The sequence below is a fragment of the Onychostruthus taczanowskii genome, unplaced genomic scaffold (assembly GCF_017590055.1).
Source record: "Onychostruthus taczanowskii isolate IOZ18803 unplaced genomic scaffold, ASM1759005v1 scaffold91, whole genome shotgun sequence".
NCBI classification, from domain to species: domain Eukaryota; kingdom Metazoa; phylum Chordata; class Aves; order Passeriformes; family Passeridae; genus Onychostruthus; species Onychostruthus taczanowskii.
This window is the reverse complement of record NW_024507105.1, coordinates 2,485,180-2,503,364: the sequence shown is the minus strand read 5'-3', so window position 1 is coordinate 2,503,364 and position 18,185 is coordinate 2,485,180. Positions and strand designations below refer to the sequence as shown.

The 18,185-nt window shown below is 44.4% G+C and overlaps 1 protein-coding gene across 2 annotated transcripts; it reads right to left on the bottom strand.

Moving 5' to 3' along the window:
• Nucleotides 1-3,276: 3,276 nt before the first annotated feature.
• On the bottom strand, nt 3,277-18,080 carry DHX8 (DEAH-box helicase 8). 2 transcript variants are annotated; one of them, XM_041426575.1, is made up of 23 exons: nt 17,228-18,080; nt 16,792-16,877; nt 16,139-16,211; nt 15,711-15,796; nt 15,006-15,115; nt 14,602-14,913; nt 14,172-14,316; nt 13,508-13,711; nt 13,101-13,188; nt 12,616-12,713; nt 11,972-12,119; nt 11,472-11,653; nt 10,864-11,058; nt 10,483-10,668; nt 9,810-10,020; nt 9,326-9,507; nt 8,499-8,639; nt 8,079-8,234; nt 7,126-7,263; nt 6,531-6,659; nt 5,542-5,738; nt 5,223-5,402; nt 3,277-4,641 (listed from the first exon to the last, which is right to left on the bottom strand). In XM_041426575.1, exons 1-23 carry the CDS (start codon nt 17,472-17,474, stop codon nt 4,422-4,424), a joined length of 3,714 nt encoding a protein of 1,237 aa, XP_041282509.1. In that variant the 5' UTR covers nt 17,475-18,080; the 3' UTR covers nt 3,277-4,421. The 2 variants fall into 2 exon arrangements, with proteins under 2 accessions (XP_041282509.1, XP_041282511.1); XM_041426577.1 differs by lacking the exons at nt 16,139-16,211; nt 16,792-16,877; nt 17,228-18,080 and having other exon boundaries at nt 15,006-15,155; nt 15,711-15,798.
• Between the last annotated feature and the right edge of the window lie 105 nt (nt 18,081-18,185).

Below are 18,185 nucleotides of genomic sequence, written 5' to 3'. Positions count from 1 at the left end.
CGTTCAGGCAGAGGGATTGTGGGAAGCAGCAAAGCCTGGGACACAGCTCAGTGTAGTGGTGTAGCTTTTCCAAACTGAAAAACTTCTTCAACAAACATTCTCAGGATATCTGAAGAGCTGCCAGGCTCTGGAGTGTGCCCATCCTGGGCTTGGCTAGAGAATTGTCTGAGGCAAGAGAAGAAGCTGGTGGAGGTGTGATTACAAAATGCTATACAAAGTAACCTAAACCATACATAGATCTTAATATAGGAATTCAGACTTAAACTCCACAGATATTTGCATGTTTGAAGGGAATTCAGATGTGTTGAAAAGGCAGCTCTCTCTGCACTCTAATGCAGCACATGCAGCTTAACTGAACTGGCAGGTTTTCCACAACAGTAAATGTTCATAACGGGTACCACATCCTGATTAAGAGGTGTTTTAATTTTTTAATTAGTTGCTCCACCAGTTAGAAAAGGAGCAGTACAGAGCACCCATTCAGAAAAAAGTCTGTTTCCACTGCTTCAGATTGATGTTTCAGCTGCTGAATACAGAGCATTGCCAATCCTGCCAGCATGGTAGCCTGTAGAAAAAATTCTGTATATTGACTGAAAGCCTGATTTCCCTGGATGACTGTCCCCTGCATGGCTAATGCCAACCCTCCCAGCCTCATCCCTGAGTGCAAGAGCCATGGAAGGCAGCATTCCCTGCCTGAGGAGAGGCCAGACACTCAGAGCAGTCTGCTCTGCTGCTGCCTTTGCAGGCCCTGTGCAGACTTGGTGCTCTGACAGTTCCTGACCCTCCTGCCTTGCCCTGCACCTCCCTGGCCAGCACAGTTCCCGTGCTGTCCCAGAAATGAGGGTGAAGGGGAACCCCTCCTTTGGTATTAGCTGCCTTTACTATTTATGAGTGTAAAAATACTATCATTAATAAATTGGTCTGTCTTTGGCCAGTGCAACCTCACTGAGTGTTCCTCCTTTACCTTCTGAGCTTGCTTTGCACCTCCCCTTGGCACCAGCTCACAGCTTTGATACCTCCATCTGCAGCATTCCCAAGGATCTGACATTTACCCAGTATCCTTTGGGCCACCCCTCTGCCCTTCCCTCCAGAATAGGAATTCAGGGAGTGAGTTCACACATTTCTGTGCAATTTTAGCTGCATGTTTCATTCAGGTTTCTCAAGTCAGGGCAACTGATAAACAGCCACAGAGCAGCTCCAGGAATCAACAAGGTAAGGTTCCCCTCTTGAGGGGCAGTGACCTCCAAAGCTCAGATTCCTAATAACCAGATCCGAGAGTTGGGAGTCAATAAATCCACTCAGCATTTCCAGGTCAGCAAGAGTGAGAGGCAGCTGGGATGGGAGTAATAGACAAGAGTCCTAAAGTTCTCCTGTTGCTCCTGAAAATGACCAGCAGCTTCCAGGAGGGAGATAAACAGCTCCCACACAAATCTATAAACTCCCACAGAAGCTTCCATAAGTCAGAGACTAAGGAAGAACTTGTTCTTATTCCTAAGTACCACAGCTACCCGCCTTTTAAATCCCCTCCAGGGTGGTGACTCCAGCACTGCCCTGGGCTGCCTGTGCCAATGCCTGGCAACCCTTTCAATGAAGAATTTTTCCTAATATCCAGTCAAAACCTCCTCTGGCACAACTTGAGGCCATTTCCCTTTGGCCTATCTCTGGTTGCATGGGAGAAGAGGCCAACACCCACCTGAACCAGCAGGTGAATTCACCCACCTGGCTCTAACGTCTTGTCAGGGAGTTGTAGAGAGTCAGAAGGTCCCTCCTGAGCCCCTCAGCTGTTCCTCATCAGACCTGCGCTCCAGATCCTTCTGAGAGAGATTAAACAGTTAATGGCTCAAACTTTGTTAAAATCACTCAAGGGTTTTTGCCCATTGCAGCAAACTGCAAAGTTCTGAGAGAGATTAAACAGTTAATGGCTCAAACTTTGTTAAAATCACTCACTACTTTTTGCAGCAAACTGAAAAAAAGTATCTGCACCAAAGCCCACCCCACTGCCCATAACAGGACTTCTGGCAGGAATTTGAGATAAGATAAAGCTGGCATGATTGGCCAATTATCTCAGATCTAAGGAGAAAGTTAACAAGGCATGGGGAGAATGTATCCACAAAGAAAGCTCAACCCAGCAGCTGTGCTGAAAATCAGCTCTGGCTGGGTTCAGCAGGGGTGCACAGCCCAGACCCATCTGCTGTGGCCAGGTTTGCACATTCTTCTCCCCAGGCAAAGGGGAGAGTTTTTGGGTGTGATTTCCAAACATCTGGTACAGAGGGATGAACACTCATCCCCTGGCTACAAGCCAGGTAAGAAGCAGACCCTGCAGAGTCCTCCCTTACACAAACTGGCTCTGGTGTAAAACACACCACAGCTCACATTCACATGAGAGGCAGTCTTGGAAGGGATCATAAGTCTCAGAGACACCCAAAGTGCCCTAGACTCATTTCTGAAGACTGCACAGGATCAACAAGTATTGCACCAGAACCAGTCTGTTGTAAAGACACTGCAGAACTGCCCCCAGCAGGAAGGTGTGTGGGCATTTCCATCTACACCTGCATGTTTATTAACCCACTGAACTCTGCTTCATGGAACCCCCACCACCAAGACCAGAAGAAGAGAATCAATGGGACACCACTGGATCCACAGGGTGAACAGCTTTTTAATCTGTCTCTCTGTCACTCTCATTCTCTCACTCCCTACTTCTCCTTTTCCTGTTTATTTCTCTCTCTCTACCTCATATTTACAGTTAAATAAAATCCATACTATTGGCTTCAGCATGTGGTCTTGTTTGCATCTTAGAAGGATTGGATCCTAACACCCTCCCCAGCTCCACTGGCCATCTCTGGACACCTTCAGCACCTCAACATCCTTTTTGTACTGAAGGGCCCAGAGCTGGCTGCAGGATTTGTGGCCTCAGGAGTGCCCAGCACAGAGCCACACCATTTCTGGTGGAGCTGTAAACCCCTGAAGGCTTTGCTGTGCCTGCCTTCAGCAAGAGCAGCTGCACAAACAATCACTGTGCATGCCAGGCTCTGCTCAGCATGTTAATAACCACTCTCCTGGCCCCTAGGGAACCGTGGAAATATCAGGTGAGAAAGCAAAGCAGGAGAGAGGAAGGTGCCTCAGGGGAGTGTACAAGCTGAGTTTGTGGAACCTCAGTTCTTGCTGAGCTCTGGCTTTATGGCACCTGTTTCCATTATCCTAAATTAGCTTTAAGCATGCTTTGGAGGTATTCCATTCCTGTCCTTTTTGCTTTGACTCTCTGAGTTCAAAGTTACAAAGTTTGTAATTCCCTTTAATTTTATAATGAAAAACATGAGGGAAAGCTCAGGACATTTAACAACATCCCTGCTCACCTTTGTACAGAGAGGTATTTCCAACATAGCTACTTTTCAATGTGAAACATTCTTCCAATTCACTGTGTAAAACAACCAGTCAAGCTACTTCTCTTCATTTCAAAAATAATTTTAGCAAATGTCCCAGCTTTGGAAAAAAAAATAATTGGAGTCAAATAAATCTCATCTGTTAGCAACAAAAAATAAAAACATTTTACAGATAGTTTGGGCATGACACAGCACACACTGGGCAGTCAACTTCTTTTTAAAACAAGGAAGTGTTACACATTTTTTACAGACATTTTAGCTGTAAGAGCTCATTCTATTACAAAAACCCAACAGCTGTGATGTCACCAGACATATCAAGTGAAAATAAAGCACATGGCACATTGTATAAAAGGTCTAAACATTTGTAACCACTTACATTTCCAGATGGAACTGTGCTGAGAAGGGATTACTGGTTGATAAACCCTGATGGGGATGAAGGGTAAGTCTTGCAGCCTGACCTGTGCCATTGTCTAGATATATTCTAGCTGGGTTTCAAGAATTTTTACTGCCTTATCCCAAAGCTGGAGATACTAAATATCTCACTACAAATGGCTTAAATAAAATACAAGTAGTTACATTGCATGGGAAAATGCAAAAACTTGGTGAAATAGAGAACAGGCTGCTCCCAAAAAGCAGTCACTGACCGAGAACGTTAAGGAGAAATAAATCCCTTTTAGCAGGGTAAAACCACAAACTATTCCAGCCTCTGTTTGTCTGGTCACTCAGAACCCAGTCAGGCTGGTGAACAACCAGTTTTAAATCACCATTTTTTTGTGTTGTTCAGCTCAGTACCCAGACTCCTGAGTCTTAGATTTTGTCTCTTAAAAGGGGAATCACTAAAGTGCTCCGAGACCCACTCGTGAGAGGCTGCAGTGGCCTGTGCAGCTGCAGCACATCTGGGCTGCCCCTTGAGCTCCTGCTCTGCCAAAGCTGGCATTGCACAGGTGAGCTGCATGGCAATGTCTGTCCCCCAGGACGCTGGCAGCAGTGCAGAAGTCCCAGTCCCACAAACATGAAAGCAGCAGATGCAGGAGGCCGCCGAGCTCAGCGCCGGCGGAAGGCGCGGGAGATCCTCCAGGCGTTGGGCTCCTCGTAGCGGTTGTAGAGAGGCTCCAGCCTCTGCTGCTTCTTCTGCTTGCTCAGCTTGGTTGGGTCAGAGACCTTGAAGAAAGCTGGGGCAAACTCCACCAGCCAGCGAGGATCGATGGTTGTCACCTCCCGCATGTACTCCTTGGTGGTCAGCACCAGCTCGTGATACACCACCCTGGGAAAAGGAAATCCTGGAAATCAGTTTTTTCAAACAAGAAGCAACAAGGCAAGGGCTGAAAGAGCTAAGCTTGCTCCTTTTAAGCTCCAGAAGAACCATCCAGAAGAGCTATCCCTCTGGATAAGGGACTGAGCAAGGCCAGTGCTTGAGAATTGCTTTTGTTGAAGTCTCCCTTCCAAACTACCTCTGTTCACTAGAAGGATCTGAAATTAGAGCTGATAAATAATCTGAAATTATTTATTTTCCCTCTCCTACTTCACAGCTACTCTTCATCACAAAATTCCTTCATCCCATTTAAAACAATGCTCTCTCCCTCTTCAACACCCAGGGTTTTAAACCCCCATCCACAATAAAGAAGCATGCAGTTACAACTTCAGGCCTGGCCTTGGCTCCAAAAATCAGTCTCATCTCTGCACAGGCATTAAGTTCAGAAGCAGAAAGAGACAAAAGTAGACTTGAAACTTTTCTCATTGCTAAGGAATCAGCAGCCTCTGCTCAGATCTGTACTCCACACACCGTGACTTTCTCTGTTATAGTCTGAAGAGAAACAGGAAATCCCATGCTATTGCCTTCCTTACCATTCAGGCTGCCTGTTGAAGAGAGCACTGGATGGGTGGATGTAGACAACCTGCTGGTCAATGAGTGTCCTGTACCCTTCCTGGGGATCCTTCTTGGCTGCATTTCTGAAGAAGCCACTGCAAATGGCCTTCTGGACCCGAACTGTGGCCTTCCCACAGGACACCACATCCAGCTTATGCCTGCCAGACAAGAGATAGGAAAGATTAGAGCTCTCCAGATTTGGATACAGCTACCAAGATGAGTTTAGCAAATTGTTTTAGCTACTACAATGTAAGAACAGCAAGACACAGAGTCAGTACTTGTCCTCCTTGTGCTCACCTGTCCATGATGCCCAACATCTGCTTGCGAATGTCCTGAGCCCGGCGTAAGGACCGGGCCTGGATGAAGTTTTCATAGCACCAGGGATTTGAAAACTTATTGTTCTTCCAGGAATTGTACACAGCCAGCAGCGTGAGGTGGTCACCTTCTGTTTGATGGAACTTGGCTTTCTTTTGATCAGCAAGTGCTTGTTTATCCTAACACATAAAACATATATCAATCAGATATCTGCATCACAGAGAAAAACCCTGGACAGTAAGAATGACACAGGCTCCTTGTCATTCATATCATGACATTTTAAACCTATCACAGAACAGATGATACAGGATTAAGACAACACAGAATGTTTTTTCAATTTCAGTCCCTATTTTTGAAAGAAAACAAAGTAAATGGCTCACTTATACTGCAGGAAGCATATGCCCATGCTGCACTAACTGGTTTTCTTACTGCTCTACAAATTACTTCATCAAGAAATGTGCTGAAGCAGGAGGTTTGAGCCTGGTGATCCACACACCTCTCCCATCTGCACATAAAACATTAATCAAAGACTGCAGTTACACAGATCAAAACAGAAGTTAACTACCCTGAAGAAGCAGTGGATCCAAGACAAACCTGATCCCACCACAGCAGAGCCTGTTACCTACTGACTGAAAAGAAAGCAGCACAGGATAGAAGTCCCATGAAGAAATACTTTCTGAAAATGCAAAGGCAATCTGAACTCCAGAGCTGGGACTGAATTGGTTTAGGCTGTATGTGTTTGTTGGGAAATGCAAAAGCAGTTTTAAGACTTTTCACTTCTACCTTCCCATCTGTAAAGAAACTACCAACAACACAGCTACAGGCCCTTAAATGAAAAGGAACATTTGCACAGGCAAATGTTCTGACCAAATTACAAGTTTCTTTTGGGAAATATGCTCACCCAACTCCTGAGACATTCACACCAAACCCACCCAGACTGCAACACTGCTGCCTCTGGCTCAGCTCCTCACCTTTGGCCTGTAGAACACATTCTGCACAGACAGCATGGAGACAATTGTCAGCATCTCCTCGCTGCATCCCAGATGCACTGACATGATCAACATCTTACACAGCATAGGCTCCAGGGGGAATTCTGCCATCTGCAAGAAACATGTTCCAAGGCATTCTGTGAAAAATCCTCAGTCTCCTCAGTGCAAAAGAAAGCAATGCCTTTTCTCACATATCTACTTTGCAAAGAGGTGTGCTTGACCCAGAATAACTTCGCTCAACACAAAGCAAATTATTTGTCTATTCACTATCACAAGAATATCCCAATACTTACAGGAAGTTTTAGACATTAATAAATGTAAAGGAAAAACACTAGTTGCTCCTTAAAAAGCAGAAGGTACTTTTAAGAAGCAGAAGGCACTTTTAAAAAGCAGAAGGTACCTTAAAAAGCAGAAGCTACAGCAGAACTGTGATAAATGAAAAGCTACCAAAAAACCACAAGAGAATGACAGCAAAAGGAAACCAACAATGCTAAGCAAGGCCTGCCATGACTGCTCTCATGTCATCCCCTGAATGTTGGCAATCCAGGCAGTGTAAGAGGTGTTTTCTTCTGCCTACCCTGCGTCCAAGTCGAGTGAGCAGCCCCTCATCATCCAGAGCTCCCAGGGTGTAGAGCTGCTCCATGGCAGTAATGAGAGTTTCCATGGGGGGAGCATCCATGAAGTCAAAGGACAGCAAATCATTGATGCCCATAGCCTGGGAGGGATTGGAGAAAAGGCAAATTAAAACACTCAGAAGGAAGGCAACAAACTCCAGCCAGAGATATAACAAACAGTGAGGCACTACAAAATTTTAGGCAAGCCTAGCCCCATGTCCTTATCCTGACTGCAGGTGCAGCCATGAATACACAGCTGCCTTCCTGCACTTGAAATAATGAGCACTGGCCCATGGCATTCCTGCACTACTCAGCTTTCTGGTCTGTTCTTTTGGTATTGCTCCACACAGCCCTCAAGCAAGATGATTCAGCTGAGGAGAAACATAAGCTAAATGCTGCTTTTGGGAATTGTGTATTGTAATGCAGTGTGGCCTGACAGCTTCACAGGACTTTAGTGTGCTCCCAGAAAGGGGAATGGCTGCAGCTTTCCCAGCTGTGACTGGGTTAATCCAGGTCACAGACTTCCAGAGGGATAGTACACACTTAGACATGCCCAGGTTTGCAGAGCTAAACCCACTCTAAAACAAATTATCTCATCTGTTAACAATGTAAATGTCCCCTACATAGGAAATGCTACTGCTTGAGCTTTCTGTTTCTCCTACCTCCTGCAACTAACTGCCCTGTGCAGCTGAAACTCATCATTTAGCTGGCTATCCAACAGAACAGCCCTCAATAGAAAAACACAGGAGCAAGCCCAGTGCCTGAGAATTGCTTTTGTTGAAGTCTCCCTTCCAAACTACCTCTGTTCACTAGAAGGATCTGAAATTACAGCACTGCTTCCTGAGACTCAAAGGCAAAGACTCATTTGTTCACACACTTCATAGGCTGGCTTGCTACAAGCTGGTGAAATACCCACCTTCAGGGAGAGCACTGTACTGGCCAAATTTGTTCTCTGGATTTCAGGCACGTTGGTGGTTAGCATCTCATCTCTATATGCACGTTCTGTGTACAACCTGTAGCATTTTCCTGGGCCTGTTCTGCCAGCCCTGCCTGCACGCTGCTTGGCTTGAGCCTAAAGAGAACAAGGCACCTCAGTGAAACAGGTACAAAAAACCAGGTGAAAACAAGTAAAATAAAATGGTTATTCACAATTTTTCTTGTATTGACAGAAAGGCTTTCAATACAACACAGGGAAGTATGTATTCTGTAGGCACAGCCTCAAGGAGCTACCAGAAATGTGGGTTTATCATAGACTCATTTTGCCCACTCATGCTTGGATGCCACACTGGCAAAACAAACAACACCCATGGGGGAGAGCCAAACACAGAAAATCTACCTGGGAAATTGGTGTCACCACCAGCTGGTCAATTCCAGTCTTGGAGTTATAAACTTTCTGCTTCACAAAGCCAGGATCAACCACATAATATATTCCATCAATAGTCAAAGATGTCTCTGCAATGTTGGTGGCAATGACAACCTGCAAATCACAGTTTGAGTCAGCACCAGTTGTGTGTCAGGCTGCCAAGCCAACCCCACCACTCAACCTCATCCACTGGTGTAACATGAGGAGCTTGTTATAAATGCAACCACTGTCACTAAATGTTGAAAGGAGAAATGTGTTCACAGAGAACAGGAGATGTTATCTGCAAAGATGGATAGGTTTTAAGTATCTACTTTTGTTTAAAGTTTGGGCAAAAAGGGAAAAGAGCGTGATAAAATCCACAATTCAAAGCAAGAGGAAGCTTGTAAGCAGACTGCACTGACTTCAGGGAGATTTTTTACCTATCACTCAGACACAGCCTGTGTTCAGAGAAAAATCTTCCTGACAATGTATCTCTAGATATTCACTAGCTGCTTGGCAGGAAATTTACCTCCATCCAACAGCAACTGCATTTAGACTTTAGATTTTTAGATTAACTGAAGTTAGTATCCTTTAAAGACAGCATTAAATAACACACCAAAAACATTCCACACAGAGGTTTGCCACACCAGACATTTTTACATGTGTTCAAAGGCTTAGATAACTTGAGATGTATACAACCAAAAATATGCTCTAAGCTGTAAAGCATCTTTTCCCCAAAAACTGTATCCTTTCAGCAGTGTAATACACCCCACTATTAAAATGAATCAGCTGAAGATGAAAGGGCACATTGATGAGATTACCTTTCTGCTCCCTGGTGGGGCTGGGTCAAAGATCCTGGTCTGCATTTCACTGGGCAAAGCTGAATATACTGGTAGGATAATCAGCTCTGGAACATCAGGTCCTAGAGATTTCATCCTCTCATAGAGGATTTCACAGGCAGTGTCAATCTCTTCCTGGCCAGTTAGAAAGACCAAAATGTCACCTACACAGGAAGTAAATCAAAACATCCACAGAATCAATTCTGTTCATTACAACTCCTGCATTACCATATTTTCATTCCTCATGTTTTCCATTGATGAGGATCCCCAACTTTTGCTAGCAACTCTTAGCCAAAGGCAACAGACTTCAGTCTTTCACCCAACTTTTTCAGCATTTTACTTACTGTATTTGCAAACAAGAAAGAACAGTCCCGACATCATTTTGCTCACATTACTAACATGATCCATGACTTATACAAAGACTTTTCTCAAAATCACCAATAACCCAAAACCATTCTCTACTCACCTGGTGGCTCTGTTAAATGGATCTGCATTACTGTAATCAGACTGGCATCCAAATAATCTGTCTCTGGCTCTTTTGTGTACAGAATTTCTACTGGGTATGTTCTGCCAGGAATTGTGAAGATTGGTGCTTCATAGAAATACTGAGAGAATTTCACAGCATCCAGAGTTGCTGATGTCACTATCAGCTTCATGTCCTGCCGTTTCTGCACTGTCTGCAGGAGGACAAAGTTCTCAAGTTATTTATTGCCTTTGGAACTATTTAAATATGGCACTTGACTGAAACCAGACAAATACAACCAGTAATAAAAGGTGTTTTAACATCTGAGTAGAGGAGCTCATCCCAGTATCAGAATTTCAGAAAATTAACCACTGAGGTCCCATTTGAAGCCTCCCTTGGCAACATTATCACCAGAAAGCTTTTGGCAGAGCAGGATGAGCAAAGCAAGAACACTCCCCTGTTCATCCACTATAATGAACATCCAGGATGGCAAATTCTCATTGTTCCTGCTGCATTTTGCTTGCTCTGCCTTCACACAGAGGCTCATTTCACCAAGATTCAAACTATAAACTCTTAAGAGCATTTAAAGCACACATGAATATAACTTATGTGACTTCACCTTTGCCTGTGCTCTCCTACCCACACTGAAAGCAGTAAAAATCCAGGGCTCCATTACCTTCTTCAGGAGCCCAAAGAGCACATCTGTATGTATGGTCCTCTCATGGGCCTCATCCAGCATGATGATGGCATACTGGGTGAGATCTGGGTCTATCAGGCACTCTCTCAGTAACATCCCATCTGTCATGTATTTGATGACAGTCTCAGGGCTGGTGCAGTCTTCAAACCGAATGGTGTAGCCAACCTGGAGGGAAGAATTGCACAGAAACAGAAGTTACACAATGATCAGCCTCATTAACTCCCAGTTTGATTATTCCACAAACCCACTTTGTGGCCTACAAGGCAATAGACAAATGGACACAGAAGACAACTAGCTCCAACACTGATTTTTCCAACTTTTCATGCTTATTTTGGAATGTTCTTCAACATGGAAATTCACCTCTTGTCCCAAGCAGCAACCAAATTCCTCTGACACCCTCTTGGCAACAGACATTGCAGCCACTCTGCGAGGCTGAGTACATCCAATCTTTCCTCTTGAGGTATACCCTGCCTCAGCCAGGTACTGGGTAATCTGGGTTGTTTTTCCAGACCCTGTCTCTCCAATAACAATCAGAATCTGGTTGTCATGCACAGCCTAGAAAAGGCAGAAAACATACACTTGTTAAATTTTTTTTAAAAATCAAAACAAACCAAACAAAATTAGCATGGGCTATCTGGGACTAGATTAAACAGCTCTTGTTTTTGCTTCAATTGACCCAGACCAAAAATCATGTAAGTATTCCTACTGATCAAGTCAGAAACCTGTTTAACTGCACAGGTGACTTACTCACATGATCTTAGAATCAATTTTGACTTACATCAATAAACATCTGAAACCTCATTAAATATATAGACATATATAAAATACTTTAAAATACATATTGTGAACTGAAGTTCTGCATTTAGAATGGTCAGCTGGCTATTCACCTATCAAAAAGCTAAACCAAGAGCATTTTTTATTTTAAATTACTGCTTGCTCAAACCAGAACACCTTTTCATGAGTCTTACTTGTATCAGCTGCTCCTTCAGTCTGAAGATTGGGAGACTCTCTCTCTGTTCAATGATGGAAAGCTGAGTCTTCTTCCCATAAGAAGCTTTGTTGCCACCAAATGCATGTTTCTTCCACTCTGGGATATCATTTGGCATCATCCCAATACCTCGCATGTTTGCAGCTATTTGTCTTCCATCCACTAGAAAAGAAACAATTTCATCATTTACACATCCTGATTCACACAGCACAGACCCTGATGATCCTGCTCCAACTGCTCCATCACCCAGGCCTTCTATTCTGTGTTTTTTAATGTTTTTTAATTTTCCAAGTTGACACTCCCACTATTACAGGATATAACTGTACACTTCCCCTGGCATTCCTATTTCCATTTCAGTGGAAAAGCATTTCTTCTTTGACTCACTTTTAAAGTGGGGCAGACAAACACAGTATGAAGACATCTCTCCTGGGTTGCTCAAATAGCACAAAAAAGGCACAGTTGACCTGTGCTCAGACATACCATCAGGGAGAGGATCCACCCAGTGTGTGTTGAGGCCCATGGGGATGGAATCCATCTCTGCTTCCCTCTGGGCTTGTTTAAGTTCTCGCCTCTCTTTAGCCAAAGCACTTTGCATCATGGCAGCCTGGGACAGGGAACCATCTGGATTCTGGAGAGCAAGAAGAAAAGGCTTCAAGCACTACCATTCCTTCACCTTCAACATGTATTTTCTTTAGAAACATCTTCTAAAAATGCTTTAAAAATGTTAAGTTTTGTTTATTAGATTTCCAGGGTATTTCCATCAGGCTAGCCTCATGAACTTTCACAGTGATAAATAATATGGTGCATCCTTACACTGCCCAGTCAGAAGGATTATAGGCACAACCAATGAAAACTATTTCTTTACTACCTTCTACTTTCAAAGGTAAGAAAAAGCATATCAGAGAAATTCTGTTCTAACACACCTATGTAAAATGGCATTTCAGTTCCACCATTCCATTTCATAGCCACCAGTTAAGTTAGAACCCAGCTTTATTTGGAAGGAGTTCAGTGGTTATGGTTTTCAGGGCTCTCAGTAATGTGCAGGTGGGAAACTGGTTATTAAATTCCCAAAAATGTATATAATTTAATCAAGTACATTGCTTTTAGCCCTGGAAATCTCTTACCTTTACTATTTTAATGGGACTCATATCCATGCTCTGTTTAGTGTGACCTCGAAGAAATGGTGGCTCTTCTTCAACTAGTTCAATCTCAAGATCCTCATCTAAAATTCACAAGTGACAATTGTTACAGAAAAATTAAACATCTTTTGGGTACATAAAAGTGCCTCTTCAAATAATGCTTCCTATGTATTCTTAAAGATATTCTTAAAATGCTTTGTAATACTGAAGAACTCCTTAGAATATTAAAGATATTCTTAAAACTCCTTAGGAGTTCTAAAAGTGAAAACACTGCAAATAAAAATGCACAGACAGGGCACATCCAAATGCCACTAATAATACAGCCAGAGGAACCCTAGTTCCAAATATCCAAGATGATAGCAAATTGTAAGATGCTTTACAGTTACTTCTAGCAAGAATGTATTTCGGAATCAAAATACATCCAGAAAAACAAGGAATTTACAACAATTAATACTGCTGGGAAATACTACCTTCTTCATCATCAACTTTAGGAAGAATCCCAGTCTCCTCATCAAAGTCAGGAAACTCTTCCTTGGAAAGCACATTAGCTGCAATCATCTGGGAACAGAATGAATCCACCATGAGTATGTCCCCATGAACAAACACAACTCATGCCTATGAGTCAGTTCTAACCCCATTCCTGTAAAACAGGAACAAAGGAATGCATCCTGTATCCTCTCCCCAGCTCAGCCAGCCTCTGACCAAGCAGTCCTTCTGTTACTCCAAAGAGCAACTAAACACTTCCAGATCAGAAGCCAGCAATTCCGAGTTAACGAGTACATTACACAATCAATTAATCCAGGACCTGTATTCTAGCTCATTAAACTCCCTGGCAATTTTATCACCTGTATCCCATTCCCCTGAGTGCAGCACAGACCTGTTTGATCTCCCACTTCTCCGGGTCTGAAATGCGCGTGAGGCGTTTCCGCTCCAGGCTGTCGTCCTCCACCTCGGGGGCGTTCACCAGGGACAGGTGGCTGGGTCTGTCTGGGTTCCTCATGGAGCTTTCCTCGTTGGTTTCTCCAACCAGGTTCCTCCTACGGTTTGGGTTCAGGTCTTCCCCAGTGTCTTGATCAACATCCTGCATCAGATGGATTGGTTAATCAATCAGCTCTACACTTCTCCTCATCTATTAACTCTGCCAGTAACAGCCCATTCACAGAAAATGCTGTTTTGTGGGCTTTTTGGTTTTTTCAACTGGTACTGCCAGGTAAGAACACCCTCAGGCATGGAACACTCTCTGTCTTGGCAACAGCAGTGATTTAGTTTAAAATAAAAAGCTTCTCTCCCACTGAAAGAGGAAGACAAACAGCAACAGCTTGAGGTTTGCCTTGCCTCTTTGCTATCATGTCAAGCCAAGAAATTGTTAGGAACACTATATCAAAACTAGAGAGAATGTGTAAAAAGTAATAGGCCACTTAAATGCAGAACTGTAACTCAATTTTTAACTCCCAACTGAATGGTTATGTATTAGTCTCCATCAAAACGAGTGAAAAATAGCTAGAAGAGGCATCATTTTAAGAATTTTAGCACCTCTGTACCTTCATGCTTAGGCTGGTTTTGGATCCAGTAAACGATAACACTTTGACTTTCACTCTTTGTCCTTTGCTCACAACATCAGCAACATTGGCGACCCGTCCTTCTCTCCGCAGCTCTGAGATGTGGACCAAGCCCTCCCAACGTTTCCTGGGAGTGAAACAGAGGGCCATGAGAGGGGCACATTATTACTCTGACAGCCCTTCAGATCACTCAGAATCTACATTAAAATATGTTGCTGTCAACAGATGGTGTATGTCCACAAACTGGTTTTTGTAATGAGAATTTTCTAGCTCTCCACTGTCAAATGTATTTTTCTGAAACAGCCCTTCAAAGCCCAGAATATCTGCTGGTAGGTCCATCACATCTTTAAGGTACCAGCAGAAAAGAGAACTGAGCTGAAACAGTACCAGATCTACAGGAAGCAAAGGGTACCTTAGTCCTTCCAGCTGCACAAAGCACCCAAACTGCATTATGCTCGTGACTTTGCCATTGTAGATGTCCCCAATGGAAGGCTCCTCAGCCGGTGGTCGGTCTATGTGCTTGTCTCTCCACCTCTCGTGGCTCTTCTCAAGGTATTTGTCCCGATCCCTGCGCTCCTTACTGGGACTCCAACTTCTGCTCCTTGAGCGGTATCTGGATTTTCCCCTGTTCCTGTCCCAAGTCCTGGAACGGGACCTGGAGCGAGATCTGTGCCTTCGCTTCCTGTCCCTGCTACGACTCCGGCTCCTCTTCCTCTTCTTCACCCTAACAAACCAAAATTCCATCTTTGCAGTGGATTTCCACCTCAGGCAATGGCAGCAGCCAAGACCTTCCCCCCAGACACACCAGGCACCTACCGATGGTCGCTGCCCCTCTGCTTGCCCTGCTTGTCTGCACTGGGCATCAGAGCTTCGAGCTCTTTCAAGGCATCGGCTGCCACCTTCACATCATCTTCATCCAGCATATTCTGCAAGGACAGAAAACTGATGCCCCTTTCTGCAAAAGGGCTGATAAAAAGCTTGTCACAAAGAATTAATCCACAGAATTATCATCATACGTGTATCTATTTAGAAAGAATGCAAGATTAAAAAAAATCAGACTCAATCTGTGATAAAAAGTAATAAAGCACTCTCCCTATTTGGCCACAATATTGTGAAAAAATCTGCTTTTTATACAATAGAAAGCTCCATCTCAACACCCCAAATTGTTACAGAAATACAAAAATCAAGTCCCTCACAGCATCTGAATACAGAAGATTTTTAATTAGTTCGTAACACATCATTACTTTGAACATTATGTAAGGAAGGCCAGTCTAGAAATTTCAAATCACAAGAGTCTCATCTTCCACATATTCTGCAAAACAGCATCAACATGGTAACTGCTAACAGCTATTCTTTGCAACAATGTGCAGTAATACCAGCCTTCTACCTCTTCCACGTTTCTTTACTCAAAATTCACATTTATCCATGCATTAGACAGAGAAAAAAAGTTGAAACTAACTGGGGAAAAAAAATAAAAAATTTTCATACAGTAACAAAGGAAATCTGAAATGACCACCTTACCCTGATGTTGGGATTGTCTGGCCTGCAAAGGGCTGGATACAACTCCCTCAGCTTTTCTTTCTCTGATTTGGGTTTGACAACTGCCTCTGATTTTGAGTTTAAAAAAGAAAAAAAAAGGCACAATGAAACACAAAACTCAGAACTGCTACAACAATTCACTCTTGATTTTTCTATAATTAAATATAAAATTTAATTTTCATCTGAATACAAAGGCTGTTACAGCTTTTACAGAGATTCAATTTAAGGAATACTAGAGTTACCTCTCTTCAAACAAAATTCTGATTATTAGTGAGTATCTGAAAGACAGAACACTCTGAACAGCACATTCTGAATAAAACCAGCAGGATGCATGGTGCAATAGGATTTGCCTTAGAAGACTAAAGCAGAAAGCAGAAACTCACCCAACACTGAGCACTGGCCCCACGTACCTTTGCTCGTGGATGGTTTTGGTGGAGGCCGCATTGTCTGGATGAGACGCAGCAGGTTACTGATGAGGGAATCCTGAAAAAAAATCAGTAAAACACTTCAGGAAATGACAACAACACTTTCATTACTAGAATGCACTAGTGAGGGTTTACTCGCAGGACAAAAAAATGCTCAATTCCGAAGATGCAAGTTGATTTTTAGAAACTATCACTGGGCTTTGTGTATGCCCTAGAAAGAACCCAAAAATAATTATGATCATTTCATCTAAGTGACTTTGCTGTTAATCATTTTAACCACCTATTTAATCCAACTAGACTAATTCCTGAGGAATCAATAAACACAGCACATAAACATCATAAGGAGACTTATGACAACATTTGCCTTCACAAAAAGTTGCTTCTTCCATATTTTATATGCCCAACACAACAATAAGCAGTTTGAGTTCTCAGGAAGATATTTTTAAAAGACTACAAAAATTTCAAAAAATATGAGGGGAAGGCAGGGGAGACAGGAATGTCAGAAGCTAAATAGTATGTAGTTTTCTAATTGAAGAAAACCAATAATAACTCCTCCCAACTTTTCTATTTTTAAAATAGAAAGCTCTATAAAATACAGCACAAGAATAATACATGAACAACATTCAGGTATCACTTACAGTGAACTCAGCGCCATTCTTCAGAAGAATTGCCTTAAATGTGTCAAACGTGGTGTTTTTCTCGGCAAGACTTATCACAAACTCGGCTATGAGGAAAAAGCATAAAGTAAATCGAAACAGGAAAGTAAAAAGCAAAGGAGTGCACGAGGGGAGAGGCCGCTCAGCCGGGCCTCTGTGGCTGCTGCGGGCCCGGGGAGCTTCTCCTCAGCTCTCCCCGGACCGAAGCGTTCCCTCGGGCTCACAAGTTGTTTTTTGAAGAAAAATAATGTTTTTTTAAGGCCCAAATTCGAAAAGCACCTTCACAAAACGCATCCGGCCGCACAAAAAGGGCTATTACGGCCTCAGCAAGCTGCCCTGTCCCGGAACGCGATGCTCGGCGGCCGCCGTGCCCGGGAGCGCCCCCGAGGTGCCCGAAGGCCGCGCCCGCCCCGCTTACCCAGGTCCTTGTCGTTGATGCCCAGGTGGTTGTCGAGCTCCGTGCACACTTTGGACACCAGCGACAGGTACTCGAGCTTGGCGAGCTCCTCCGCCGCCGCCAGCTCCGCCATGGCCGCCCGGCCGCGTCCGGGGCGCGGCGGAAACGGCGCCGTGACGGGAGCGGGGCGGGCCCGGGACAGCGGGGAGGGAGCGAGCGCTGCCGGGGGCGGGCAGCGGGAGGGGAGCGCTGGCCACGGAGCCTCCATGGGTGCGAGGCCGGGCGAATCGGCGCGGCCGTGTGAAGGTTTTCGGTTTTCCGTGACCAAAGCGGAAAGGCGGCTCCGTCTGCAGCAAAGGCGGACGAGCCGCGGTGCCGCCGGTGTTGCGGGGAGGCAGCCCGGGCCCCGCTTCTGTCCGCGGCGCTCAGGCCCGCCCTGCTCACCCCGTCGAAGCCCTGGCACCGGGAGCTGAGGCGCTGTGCTCGGGGCAGTGCCCAGGAACGGGCAGGGCACAGCCGGGCTGCCGTGCCCACCGCCCCGGCTGGCCCAGAGCCCGCGGCAGGAGCAGGGCTACGAACCCCGTCCTGTAGGAAAGACATTTCTGTGCTGTTGTTGTGAGCCAGCAAGGGCTTCCTGAAGATAAGGGAAGCTTCATATCTCTCTCGAGGAGTTTACCAAGGTTATCACCATGACAACGTGAAGAAAGAGAGGAAAAAAAGTGTAAGCAAAAAGATCTGGACTTTAGTTGGCTTACACAGTGGCCTGGCTCCCTTCACCTACTGAAAGTTTTATTTCTTCTTTATGACAAATGGGCAGTGTTTGTGTTTGTTAAGTAAATGTAAACATCTTGTAAAACTATAAAAGCAACATGTTGCTTCAATAAATAAGGGTAAACAGGCTTCTGAGTGAGTCCTGGTGCTTTGTGCCGTGTGGGGCTCTATAGGGACACCATCCCAACCCCCCAGCGCCTGTGCTCGC

Bases quoted from the DNA above. Each gene is read 5' to 3' on its own strand.
- DHX8 (XM_041426575.1), bottom strand. From the start codon at position 17,474: ATGGAGGCTCCGTGGCCAGCGCTCCCCTCCCGCTGCCCGCCCCCGGCA. The intron at 11,059-11,471 runs GTAAGACTCATG...TGCCTTTTCTAG, and splicing joins TGAAGGAGCAGCTGATACAA to GCTGTGCATGACAACCAGAT. The intron at 5,739-6,530 runs GTGAGGAGCTGA...TTTATGTGTTAG, and splicing joins ATGTGTTCTACAGGCCAAAG to GATAAACAAGCACTTGCTGA.